This window comes from Chiloscyllium plagiosum, unplaced genomic scaffold (genome assembly GCF_037043375.1).
Source record: "Chiloscyllium plagiosum isolate Xiang-an unplaced genomic scaffold, Cpla_swu_hap1 HiC_scaffold_39, whole genome shotgun sequence".
Taxonomy (NCBI): Eukaryota; Metazoa; Chordata; class Chondrichthyes; order Orectolobiformes; family Hemiscylliidae; genus Chiloscyllium; species Chiloscyllium plagiosum.
Window position 1 is genome coordinate 19,385,210 of NW_028270177.1, and position 14,285 is coordinate 19,399,494.

The following is a 14,285-nucleotide window of genomic DNA, read 5'->3' on the forward strand; positions in this document are numbered from 1 at the left end:
CTCGAGACTTAGAGAATCAAGCAACCACTTCTGCAATTGTGTTACCCATACATTTTTTTTTTGGATTCTTTCAACAATTCACAGTTCTCAAAAGTTTTAAAAACTGTCAAAGCACAAAGCTGAATATGATAAACAAAGCAGCAGACAAGCAACTAATCCACCTCCACAAATCCAACCAAAAATTTTAGATACATTTATATTCATTCATTTGTAGGATATGGGTGTCGTTGGACGGCCAGCATTTTTTGCATGTCCCTAGATTTTTTGTCCTTCAGAAGGTGCTGGTGAGCTGCCATCTTGAACTGCTGCAGTCTACATGCTGTCCGTTGACCTACAATGCCATCAGAGAGGGAATCGTCAGGATTTTGACCTAACACCAGTGAAGGAACGCCGATATATTTCCAAGTCAGGATGGTGAGTGACTTGGAGGGGAACATGCAAGTCGTGGTGTTGCCATGTATCTGCGGTCCTTGACCTTCTAGGTGGAAGCGGTCGTGCGTTTGGAAGATGCTGTCGAAGGATTTTTGGTGAATTTCTGCAGTGCATCTTGTAGACGGTACACAATGCTGCTACTGAGTGTCGGTGATGGAGGGACTGGATGCTTATGGATATGTTGCTATCAAGTGGGCTGCTTTGTCCTGGATGGTGTCAAGCTTCTCAAGTGTTATTTCAGCTGCACTCATCCAGACAAGTGGGGAGTATTGCACCACACTCCTGACTTGTGCTTGATAGATGATGGATAGGTTTTAGGGAGTCAGGAGAGGAGTTCCCTCGCCACAGTATTCCTTATCTCTGACCTGCTCTTGGAGCCTGTGTTTATGTGGCAAGTCCAGTTGAATTTATAGTCAATGGTAACCCCAGGATATTGATAGTGGGGGATTCAGCAATGATAACATCATTGAATGTTAAGGGGAGATGGTTAGATTGTCTCATATTGGTGATGGTCATAGACTGGCATTTGCGTGGCATGACTATTAACTGCCACTTGTCAGCTCAAGCCTGGATACTGTCCAAAACGGGTTGCATTTGAACACGGACTGCTTCAGTATTTGAAGAGTTGTGAATGGTGCTGACCATTGTGCAATCATCGGCAAAACATCCCCACTTCTGACCTTATGATGGAGGGAAGGTCATTGATGAAGCAGTTGAAGATGGTTGGGCTGAGGAACTCCTGCAGAGATGTCCTGGAGCTGAGATGACTGACCTCCCACAACCACAACCATTTTCCTATGTGCCAGGAAAGATTCCAACCAGTGGATGTTTGCCCACCACCCCCCCCCCCCTCCCCAGATATCCATTGTTTCCAGTTTTGTTAAGGCTCCCTGATGCCACACTTAGTTGAATGCAGCCTTAATGTTAAGAGCTATCACTCTCCCCTCCCCTCTGGAAATCAGTTCTTTTGTCCACATTTGAACCAAAGCTGTAATGAGATCAGGAGCTGAGTGGCCCTGGTGGAACCCAAACTGGGCATCACTGAGCAGGTGCTGTTTAAAAGCACTGTTAACAACACCTTCCAATACTTTCCTGATGTAAATAAAACAAATAGTAGTGTAACAACATTTAGTCAAATGTCTAAGAAACTGAGGTTTAAACTGGGTAAGACACAGTCACATAAAAGGGAGTCCTAGGCAAGGTGCATATGTCTGACAGGAAACACACAGAGAGCTATGAAACTCTTCACTTGAGTGACCCACAGTGGAAGGAATATGTGACCTCACCCTCCAGGCAGCTGGTGGTGGCATTATCTTTCATTGTCCCTCACCCCGACATGCAGATCCCTCCATTTACTTAACTTCGAAAATACATGTGACGTCAGTATCAAAGCTGGTGTCTGCAATGTAAGACCGTGACTCTTCATCTTCACTGGCACGTCTCACAAGGTTGGCTGGGGTGGGCGGGGGGGGGGGGGCGGTCAGGGGGGTTTTAAAGCTGATGTGCGAGGCATGTTTTTCACACAAAGTGTGGTGAGTGCCTGGAACGCACTGCCAGAGGTGGTGGTGGAAGCAGACACAACAGCAGCATTCAAGAAGCACCTGGATGAATATATGAATAGGAAGGGAATAAGGGAAACGGATCATGTAAGTGAAGACAGTTTTAACATGGAAGGGCAAAATGCATTGGGGCAGGGATGGAGGGCCTAAGGGCCTGTTCCTGGGCTGTATTGTTCTTTGTTCTTTTCTCTGACTCAAAATGGCACAGAGGGTGGGCCATGTCCTCAGTGATGGCCCTTCCCAAGACAACTCCAGGACGGTCTCATTGGAGACACATCTATCCTTCTGCTACTAATTCTGCACTATCCCATACTGTCAGCAGCAGCAAAATACACCAGTGTGTATCCTGCAATATATTTGGGAAATGTGGCTGTTGCCAGTCTGTGGGAATTGATGTGGCTATTGCCAGTCTGTGGGAATTGATGAATGTGAGGTTTGCTTCAGTGCTAAGTGGGTGATGAAAACGTTAAACTGGTGAACTTTAGAGTTGAACACCAATTGATAGAGATCGCTAGTAGGTAGGTGTTAAAGGGATAGCAATTTGACTAATGGATGAGACTGGTAGTGAAGTTAGGAGGATGAATGATGAATGTTACAGACTCAAACAAAAGCAAAATACTGCAGACAGTGGAAATCTGAAACAAACATGGAAAATGCTGGAGGAACTCAGCAAGTCAGGCAGCATTGGTGGAGAGAGAAACAGAGTTAATATTGGAAATCCAGTAGATCCATCTTCAGAACAGGAAACAAATGTTGCCAGACCTGCAGAGCTTCTCCAGTGTTCTCAGTGTTTGTGGACGAACCCTACAGGACAACTCTGTTTTAAAATGTCTCCTTTAAGGTCAAGTAACATTACACATGATTTGGAGATGCCGGTGTTGGACTGGGGTGTACAAAGTTAAAAATCACACAACACTAGGTTATAGTCCAACAGGTTTAATTGGAAGCACACCAGCTTTTAGAGCGCTGTCGCCACCTGATGAAGGAGCGATGCTCCGAAAGCTAGTGTGCTTCCAATTAAACCTGTTGGACTATAACCTGGTGTTGTGTGATTTTTAACATTACACAAGCACTCCAGCTTGGAGACAGGCCTAATGTGGCCTGGTTGCCATGGCAGTGAAATTCCGACAGAAATCCTATTGAAACCAAGTGATAGTTTTCACACCATTACACAGTAACTCACAGAAAGGGGACAGCTGCTTTTGCACAGGCAGAAACACAGGGCAGATACCAAAGTGGAGAAGCAGGATGTTTATGAGAATGAATTTTATTCAACATAACTGAAGGGATGTTTGGAGATTTAAAAAGACAAGGCATCACAGAGGCAGGCTTTGCTGATGCAAGTCTCTTCTCGAAGACTTGGGCAGAGTTCAAAATAACTTTTGAAGGACATCAATTTAGCACACTAGGGTCAGGTAACCCTGTTGGAGAGCTGGGAAAAATCCATACTTGTTCTTGGAAAGCTATACATCCGCCAAAAGTTTACTGCATAGTAAAAAGGGATTGTGAGGGGTATCCCATAGCTTGTATGTCAAAGTATGTCTTTAGCCTGATATTTTTAAGGTAAGTTGTATAATGTTTGATTTATGTTGATTTTAGTTTGTTTGTTATAGTAAAGTCTTGAAACATGAAATCTCGCCATTTGGTTATTTCTGATGGTTGTTTGGAAACTTCACCCTTTTTCTTAAAAATTCCCAGGTTTCTACAGGGATTATAAAAAGGTCATCTGAAGATTGAACTTGCTCACCTTGACAATTTTAATCTGATCTTCCTCCTTATTCTTGGAACTACATTCCTGGCACTGGCTACCACCAACAGCTCTCCCCACTGTTTCTTAAGAGAGTGACCGATCCTGTTTTAGGTACAAGATGCCTTTCCACTCCACCACATTCTGCACCAGCACCAACACCTCCAGTGTTTCAGCAGAAAACTCTGGTGCACTTGCAATGTACCTCCTAATTAAGAACTCGTCATTTTTAAGTTGCTCAAGCCAACCATGAAATCGAGACTTCTGCTGATACATGCAGCCAATCAACAGTACTGATGGTATGGGCTGTGTACAGCAATTTAGTGGAACTACAGATAGAATGTGTGTAAAAATGCATGTAATAATTCTGTTCTGCAAACCCCAGGCCTTTCCAAGGAGTTTAAACAATTTAATCAGCAATAGGTTTTCACAGTAATCAGGGCTAAGGTTATCCTGAATCCAGATTTCGATCCAGCTGCATGTTTCTGTTTTTTGTTAATTTCCTAGAATGTTGTTCTTTTCTTGCTAACTATTAAAAACATAGCTTCTGAAACCATACCATTTTGCACCAATCACTCTCTCGGATGTTGGGACACAGTGCATGTCGATATTCATGTATCAGACATCAAACTGCATTTGAAAAGTGATTCATTGACAATAATGGTGTCATTCTATCAGGCAAAGCGTTAAATAAATGCAAGTCTTTCTCCAGAGCAAATAAAATCCAAATATTAAGGAAACGTAAAGGGCTGACAGACAGGTCAACTGACTGGCAATGTTTTTTCAGCTCAAAGCAAGTGTATTGTAACAATGTAAGATACAAGACAGAGGAGCAGAAATCAGGCCATTCAGTCCATTAAGTCTGTTCTGCCATTCAACCATGGCTGATACATTTCTCAATTGTATTCTTCCCCATATCCCTTGATCCCCTTGATAAACCAAGAACCTATCTATCTCAGTTTTAGATATACTTAATGACCTGCCCTCCACGGCCTTCTGCAGCAATGAATTCCATAGATGCACCATTCTCTGGCTGAAGATGTTTCTCCTTATCTCCATTCAAAAAGATTTTCCCTTTACTCGAAAGCTATGCCCTCAAATCCTAGTCTCTCCTACCAATGGAACATCTTCCCAACATCTACTCTGTCCAGGCCATTCAGTATTCTGTATGTTTCAAATAGATCCCGCCCCCCCCCCAACCCTTCCCCCCACTTCATCTTTCTAAACTCCATCAAGTATTAACCTGGAGTCCTCAAACGTTCCTCATAGGTTAAGCTTTTCATTCCTGGGACCATTCTAGTGAACCTCTTCTGAACACACTGCAGAGCCAATACATCCTTCCTGAGATATGGGGCCCAACACTGCACAGAATACTCTAAAATGTGGTCTGACCAAAGCGCTATAGAGCCTCAGAAGTACATCCCTGCTTTTATATTCAAGTCCTCTCAAAATAAATGTCCTCATTGCATTGCCTTCCTAACTACTGACTCAACCTGCAAGTTTACCTTCAGAGAATCCTGGACTAGAACTCCCAAATCACTTTACACTACTGAGTTTTGAATTTTCTCCATATTTAGAAAATAGTCCATGCGTCTATTCCTCCTACCAAAGAACCTCACACTTGCCCACCTTATACTCCATCTGCCACTTCTTTGCCCACTCTGCTAACCTGTTCAAATCTTTCTGCAGCCTTCTCACCTCCTCAATGCTTTCTGTTCTTCTATCTTTGTATTGACTGCAAACTTAGCCAGAATGCCCTCAGTTCCTTCATCTAGATCGTTAATGTATAAAAGTGAAAACCCTAACCCTTGTGGAACACCACTTGTCACCGGCTGCCATCCTGAGAAAGACCCTTTTATCCCCACTCTCTGCTTTCTGCCAGACAGCCAAGCTTCCATCCATGCTGGCACCTTGCCTCTGACACCGTGGGCCCTTATCTTACTCAGTAGCCTCCTGTGTGGCATCTTGTCAAAGGCCTTCTTGAAGTCCAGGTAGATAACATCCATTGGCTCTCCTTGCTCTAACCTGCTCGTTATTTCCTCAAAGAATTCTAGAAGATTTGTCAGGCATGACCTCCCCTTGATGAAACCATGCTGACTTTGCCCTATTTTACCATACACTTCCAAATATTTAGAAATCTCATCAAAGAGACGCCTCTGCTTTAACAGCACCGTGGAAAGGAATGGGTTCGTGCACAAACCTCGCCATTTGCTTGTATGCCTCCTCAGCCACAGCAAAGATATGAGGATCCATGTCTCCCATGTTCTGCCCACTATAGGCATTGATGATATCTTCTCCATAGATAGGTAACTGTTCATAAGGATTGATGGCTACCAAAACAATACCTAAGAAACAGAAAACATTCAAATGATAGATACAATGCATTAAGAGTTGAATTCCTGTCACTATTTTTAATTAGTACATTATTCATGTTGGTAAGATTGAGAGAAACAAAATGCAATCCCACAAATTAGTCCATAACAGAAAACTTCACCTACAAGAAAAACTAATCCCACAGTTAAGATTAGCCAGTGCACAGAGAAAATGATCTTTATTTTCAGAAGGAGTAAGGAATATCAAGCTCAGTTCTGAGGAGTATGTATCATTAGCACAGCAGTAATCAGCACTGCACAACTCTGGCCAAGTACTTTTCAAAATATTATTCACCACCACAAACCAGCTACAACTGCCTACATTTTAAAACAGTGTCAGCAATCAACAGGAAGCAGAGAGTTTGTTCTGTAAGGAAAGAGAGAAGCTGTTTGTTATCTTTTTTTATTAGATTCCCTACAGTGTGGAAACAGGCCCTTCGGCCCAACAAGTCCACACCGGCCCTCCGAAGAGTAACCCACCCAGACCCATTTCCCTCTGGCTAATGCACCTAACACTATGGATAATTTAGCATGGCCAATTCACCTAACCTTCACATTTTTGGGCTGTGGGAGGAAACCAGAGCATCCAGAGGAAACCAACACAGACACGGGGAGAATGTGCAAACTCCACACAGATCGTTGCTCAAGGCTGGAATCGAACCTGGGACCCTGGTGCTGTGAGGCAGCAGTGCTAACCACTGAGCCACCGTGCCACCCCAAACTCTCTGAACCTCTACCTCTCCAAGTCACTCTTTAAAGCCTCTCTATTCAACTGGGCTTTTGGCCAGCTCTCTCAATAACACTTTGTTGGGCTCAATGACGCCTGCGAGAGATGTTGGTATATTTCACTATAGTGAGAGGCATCACAAAGATGCTGTTAGTACAGCTTCATGTGCTAGCAATCCTTTCCACAATTAAGTAGCCCCATGTAATTCCTGAGTGCAACAGCAAGAGGCTTATGGCAGCTTCTATCCTTCTCACTTTCCTCAGGTTCCCTCACATTCGGGAAGGGTACCACACATATCCAGAGACATATGAATAGTTGAAGAAAACACCGAAAAGGGTGAAATTGATTTTTTTAATTCCTTCACAGGATGAGGATGTTCACTGGCTAGGTCAGCATTTATTGCCCATCCCTAATTGCCCAGAGGACAGTTAAGAGTCAACCTGCTGTGGTCAGGAATCACATGTAGACCAGTCCAGGTAAACATGCCAGATTTCCTTCCCTGAAGGATATTAATGAAGCAGATAGGTTTTTCCGACAATTGACATTGGATTCAGGGTTATCATTAGGCTTTTAATTCCAGGTTTGTTTTTTAAATGAATTCAAATTCCATCATCAACCATGGTGGGATTCGAACTTCGGTCCCTGGAATATTACCTGGGTCTCTGGATTAATAGCCGAGTGATAAACCATGAGGCCATCGCCTCCACCAGTTTGTGACATTGCAGAATATTTCAACCATCTGCGATTTCTCTAAAATGTAGGGAAATGGCATTAGAGGAGAAAAACCCAATTTTAACATGACATCAGCACAGGTATTATGGGCCAAATCTACGCTGAGACTCCTATCATTCTAAGTGACTCATTCATATTTGTTACCACCATCTGAGTTAAGATTGGGAGCTCACGTTGGTTTTGGTCTATAACAGAGGGAAGTGCCACTCTTTTTGTTCTATTGACCATAAACAGATTCAGGTTATGCTTGTCTTGGGTGCAAGTGTTGTCAGATCGCCCGAAAGGATAGCAGCGACCGCAACTCACTCTTTAATAATATAAAAGCAATCAACCAAATTGCAAAATCAATGTGTTACAGTCAATTCTGACTCAAGCAAATTGCTTATTATTTATAAAATATTTAGCTGCAGAAATAATTTGAAGTGCGTGTGGAATGTCACGGGAAAGAGAACATTTTGGAAACATAAGATAAATAAACATGCGAAATCTGTAATCTAATCATTGTCTTTCACCTAAACAAAAGATTGCGAATGTGAATGGTCACACACTATTCGATGTGTTCAGCAGGTTCATTGCCAACTGTGGTCAATATAATTCAAGATGGATATTAGCTGCAACAAAATGACTTGCTGGAAGTCAGTTGCAAAGCCATTTGAAACATTAATGTTTCATGAAGCTACAACTCCTGTATTAAATTGCCAAATGTAAAGGAAGCTGTGACCAACAAGCAGGGCTCTCTCCAAAACATTACGCTTCCTGATAGCGATGCATTTAAATGTGAAGTGAGAGGTTACATGATAGTCCGCATTGGTATTTCAGAACATCTCAACCATCTGTGATTAAAGCACAAGAGATAATACTTTGCAAACTGCCTGCGAATGGGGTGGATTACATGGATTCCTTCAGAGTCAACTTGGTTCCAAGATCAAGAGTCTACTGAATGGAAATTGGAATCAAAACCTTAATACACAACAGAAATTTGCACAGTAGTAGTAAAATAAAATTGATTTATTGCACTGGACATCTAGAGAGTGGGAATGGATCAAGTCCATTGGAAATCTACACTGAATCCAGGAACTAAGCTGCAGAGTCCAGCAGCAAACTATTCCATTAGCAGCATGATATGGGAATATTAGTCATTTTGTAATACAGAGTTGGTGTACTGCTGAAAACAGAAATGTTTTTGAAGCTTTTTGATTTGAATTTATTAGGACAGACACAAGAACATCAAATTTCAGACCGTAACAATCTATACTGCATTTAAAAAAAAGTTGACTGACTTATGAGTCAACTCTGATTGAAGTTTTGCCACAGATAACGTAGCAGGGAACTATTACTACACCCACTCAATTGTTAAATACAAAAAGTCAGAGTACCTGGACATGATCTGTTTTCATGCAGAAGCCTTGTGAATGAATATATATAGCACCTAACAAATGCAAGTGAGCCTCAATAGAAGTTTGAGCAATAATTTTAAATTAGATATATAAACAGCATTTAGTGAAACATCCCAAAAGTGCTACGAATTACAATTAAAACCAATACAACTTCATAGTGACTCACAGCCCAGAGTTAAATTAAGCACTTGACCTCTGAGAAAGGGGTGTCAATTCAACGACTGTAACATTTAAAGAATGGGTTGATAACGTCACAAAACATTAGCCTGTAACTTATGACAAGTATGTAAATAATTGCTTGATGGTACAGAACTTGAACATTGGCAAAAGGAGACAAGAAGTCAAAGTACAAGATAAAATGTTTCAAGTTCTTGCCTCCTTTTAGCAACTCTTAAAGCAACTCCAAGAGAAAGCAGTAAGACTTGGAACCTAATGCACTGATTGTATTCTTCGAGTCAGAGAAGTATGTGTCATTTGCCAGTTTTACTGATTTTTCCTTCTGGGAAACTAAGTGTAATGTTCTTTCAAGAGGATCCAGGAGCCAACTAACAACAATTAAATTGCACCATAGTATATATTTATCACCAAAGGTCCATCTTCCCATTATGGTAAAGAAAAATCACACTGTATTTACATTAACACAGTTTATATACATATGTATACTATATATACTGTATTGATTTGATTTATTACTGTCATGTGTTCTAAGGTACAGTGAAAAGTGTTGTCATCCATGCTTTACAGGCAGATCATACTACAGGTGCATCAGGGTAACAGAACACCCCCACTCCACCAAGTTCATGCATGTCCTGGGCCTCCTCCACCGAAAAATCCAAGCCATGTGATGCCTAGAGGAAGGACGCCTCATCTTCCACCTTGGCATCCTCCAACCATATGGCATCAATGTTGACATCATCAATTTCCTCATCTCCCCTCCCCACCTCATCCCAGGTCCAACCCTCCAACATGGCACTGCCCTACCTGTCCCTCTTCCTTCTCACCTATCCACTCTATCATCTATCACCATCATCCCCCCCACCTCCATCTACCTATCACCTTCCCAGCTCCCTTCCCCATCCCCACCCTACTATTTATCTCTCGGTCTCCTTGCCCCCCCCAACCACCCCCACATTCCTGATGAAGGGCTTATGCCCAAATCGTTGATTTTCCTGCTCCTCGGATGCTGCCTGACCTGCTGTGCTTTTCCAGCGCCACACTTTTCGACTCTTAACAGAACAGAGAGCAGGATAAAGTGCTACGGCTGCTGAGAAAGTACACAGAGAGATCAATATTAACATTCAAGAGGTCCGTTCGGAAAACAGATAATTTGCAACACATTTACTGCTTCTGGAGAGAGAAAAATAACAGCTTTTCTTCATTAATAGCAGTGCACCATATCATTGCGAGTAAGTAAAAATCAGATGCAGTACCATGACCTAGTTTCAAATTTGCAGCAGTGAGCATCAGACACTGGAATCCAACAAATTCATCCAGCACTCATGGACAGCTAGGTTGGTAATGCCTCTGCAATTGTCATTAGCTGTCATAATTAAAATGAATTGGGTCTTTTCTCTGTGCACATTCGCATCGATCAATCTTGAATGGAACCTCAAGAAAGCAACAAGAATGCCCTGGCCCAAACCAACAAAAAAAAGCTTAGAAAGGTGTAACTGATTAAATTTGAGTTCAAATCACCCAATGTTTTTAAAACGTCAAGGGCAGAGTTGTTTCTGAATAATTCCTTACTCACCGCAGTAAGTATAGATGAGCTTCGAATCCATGAAGCGTACTTTAAGGTTGTGCAGCACAGCTGGCTCATGGAGATAACTGAGTGCTGTGAGGTCATTTTCACCCACAAGGATGTCAGGGTTTCGCAGGGGTGGAAGCTCCTTTGTTTGTGGATCAATGTTATATTGAGTTTCCTGTTGATAAAAAAAACAGCATAACTTACAAAACCAAAATGGAACGATACGGATGTCATGCGGTCGTTAAGCTTCTGACCAAGTACAGAGGTACCTTGGTACTTGGAGTGATATGACCTGGTACATTTTAATCGCAGGGACAAGGCGCTTGAGAAGCACCTTGGCAGGTTTTTCTAAGTTGAAGGCACTATAAAATTACAAGTTGTTGTTGTTGTGTCAGCTAGGGCATACAAGGCGTCTCCTGTATCCGTGGAATTGTTTTCCATGTTTTCAGTTACCCGTTGGTTTACCGCAGCCCAAAGATATTATAGGGAACCTTCCAGAACCAGGGACCGGGGGCTGCTGGGTAGGTAAATTTCCCATTGAAATGAATAGGTCTGGACCTATCCACGGTAGGTCTTAAAACATATCGCCTGTGGGTATGGGGACACACAACTGTTTCAGAAATTACAAAGAAGGGCTCTCCTGCACAGTTAGTACACAATATTATTCAAATATTCCCCTAAACAGAAAAGAAGCACAAGAGAAAAAAAACTTACATTTATATAATTCCTATCATAACATTAGGACATGCCACAATGCAGTACTTTTAAAGGGCATAATGTAGGAATTCTGGCAGACAATTTGTATCAACGAGCACAATGTGATTGAGATAAGGTAGTCCTGGTCGCAGAATAAATGCTGGCCAGGATACTGGTGAGAAACCACTTTTTCATATGTCATGTGATAGCTTATAGCTATCAGGACTGAACATTTTATCTGAAAGGCAACATCGCTGACAGGGCAGCACTCCCTCAGCCCTGCACTGAGCTGCCAGTCTAGTCTTTACTGCTGAAGCCTCTGGAGCAGAATGTGAACTCGTACCTCTTAACTCTAGAGGTGCTATCCACTAATTCAACAAACAAAATGCTAGCAAAATATCAGACCTAAATATCATAGCTAACGAGTTGTTTCCCCACCTCATCAAATTGTCAAAGAGAGAGAAAAAAATTATGGTGGCACGGTGGCTCAGTGGTTAGCACTGCTGCCTCACAGCATCAGGGACCCGGGTTCAATTCCAACCACAGGCTGTCTGTGTGGAGTTTGCACATTCTTCCCGCGTCTGTGTCGGTGTCCTCCCGCAGTCCAAAGATGTGCAGGTCAGGTGAATTGGCTGTGCTAAATTGTCCAGTGTTCAGGGATGTGCAAGCTTGGTGGATTATCCATGGGAATGCCTGGTTACAGGGATACTCTTTGGAGGGTTGGTGTGGACTCAATGGACTGCTTCCACATTACATGGTTTCCTCTCTCTTTGGACCAGTTGGGAAGAAGGACAGTTATTATTGTTACTGCTCATGTTTACTGTACTTTTGAGATTTTGATTGAATTTAATTTTGATTTCTGTCCTGATACTTAAAGAAATGCAATGGCAACACTAAGTTTGTCTAAGCTCAAGCAAACCTGATTAGAGTACATGGTTTAATGATGGTCTGGAGACCTTCCACACCATGCTGAACTGCTCAGAATTGCCAAACACCACAGATTAACACAGGAGATAGAGGTGTATCACAACTGAACTGGTCCTACAGTGAGAATGCCCTGGACTAGACTGAATGTAGGTGGAGAGTTTCAGGCATCACCCTGTTCTAAAGAAGATAATATAAGGATGTGGCTCCATTATATTTCTTCCTTTACAGCTCCAGCAAAACCACATGGACAACACGTGTTTTCAAAAGCACGACAGTCAAAATTGAAGATCTCCGATGAGATCTGTAGAGAAGTCACACTGGCAACAGGTTTGTTTTTGGCAATCAATTTAATTATGCTTTCTACAACCCTGTGGATATCTGTGGTCTGTGTACTATTGGCAGAATTTCAGTATTTGGAATATTTTGTCCATATTAATTAAAAATGCAGACCACGTGTCAAAGAGTAAGAAAATCCCCAGTGGCTTAGAGCCCATGCTCTCCCTCTGCACACACAAATGTTAGGCATGCATCATAGTCCCATTGCCTGGTCTTGGAGAAAAATTCCTTTGCTTTTTGAAGATGAAATTTACCTCAGAACTGGAGTTTTAAAAAAAACTCAATAAATGAGATTGATCTGTTACTATAGTCTTAAGTTCCGTTTCCTCATGTCATAAAATTATCACTCACTCGTCAGCAATTTCCAACTGATAAAATCTTCAATATTTTCTGGAAGAATTTAAGTGCTGTCCATGTCAAATGACTGTGCTGACTGTTAACAATACCTGTCTGATACTATTAGTTGGAAATAGACCAGGCAGCAGAGAATGACACCATTTTACACTGGTTTCTGCCTTCCCTTCTCTAGGTAAAGAGTTGGTGGGGGGGGGAACAGGAATTCCCACTAGAATTACCTGAATATGGATCCAGGAAGGAGCCTTTGCTAATTGCCCCATCTTAAAAGTTTTACTTTTTAATCACTAACAAGCCAAAGTTATTGGAATAAAATTATTAACAACAGCGTGTGTAGTTGGGCCCATTTTACAATGTGCATGTCAATCAGGAGCTGAGGAAAGGCACAACAGGTAACAGCACAGACTGGACTATGTCAGTAGGAAGCAAATTCCATGCCTGGGAACAAATCCAATTCCTAACCAAAATGAGGTGACAATAATGCAATAATTCAAAGTCACACATTTATTCAAACAAGATTTCGAAACAGCAGAATACCTGAAAGTCCAAAAAGTTTACTTTCTAAACTCCTTTAGAAGTTTACATTTCTCCCTCCTCAAGGGTGCTGACCAAGTTCGAACCTATTTGAAACAGTCTATTCCTCAAACTTGATTTTGGCTTTCAATGTTTACATAAAGGAAATCAGGAACTACAAAGCACTTTGTTGCAGACACAAACAGTTTGCAATGTTGTAATTACAGACTAGCTCAGATAGCGAGGAACATGTAGAGCAGTATCCCTGCTCCTTCACGGTCACTAGGTTAAAATCCTAGAATCCCTTCCCAACAGGGAATACTGTGGAAATACTAAGAAAGAATTTTTAAAAAGTATAACGTGGGGCTGTTCTTTAATCTTTTGTTTAACTCAAACCAACAGACTGAAAAAGTGACTTATAACTGGAAGGATTCAAAGTAAAATGTGATTGGACTACTTCACTCTAATTCCTAATTCGTTGCTAATTTAGAACTGACCAAAAATTGACACTGATTGGCAAACATACTTAGAGAACCAAACAGAACTAAGAGAACCAAAGAGTCAAGAATATTCAAGATAAATGTTTATCATCTGAGATGAACAGATTTTTCATCAGTACAGGGATTATGGGGGAAAAAGGCAGGAAAGTAGAGTTTGAAGATCATCAGGTCAGCCATGAACTGAATGGGCTATTTCTGCTCTAATGTCTTTATGGTCTTATAATGTGACACATGGAAAAGGCATAC

At 41.8% G+C, this 14,285-nt stretch overlaps 1 protein-coding gene across 6 annotated transcripts in view; it reads right to left on the reverse strand.

The window, feature by feature from the left end:
- Nucleotides 1-14,285, reverse strand: part of myo5aa (myosin VAa) — a 243,849-nt gene that overhangs the window by 158,382 nt on the left and 71,182 nt on the right. For all 6 annotated transcript variants that reach the window (XM_087981139.1, XM_087981135.1, XM_087981138.1 and 3 more), the window contains exons 3-4: nt 10,717-10,888; nt 5,939-6,083 (exon numbers count right to left, since the gene is read on the reverse strand). In XM_087981139.1, the coding sequence (XP_087837265.1) occupies nt 5,939-6,083; nt 10,717-10,888 (317 nt within the window). The remainder of the gene's footprint in view (nt 1-5,938; nt 6,084-10,716; nt 10,889-14,285) is intronic.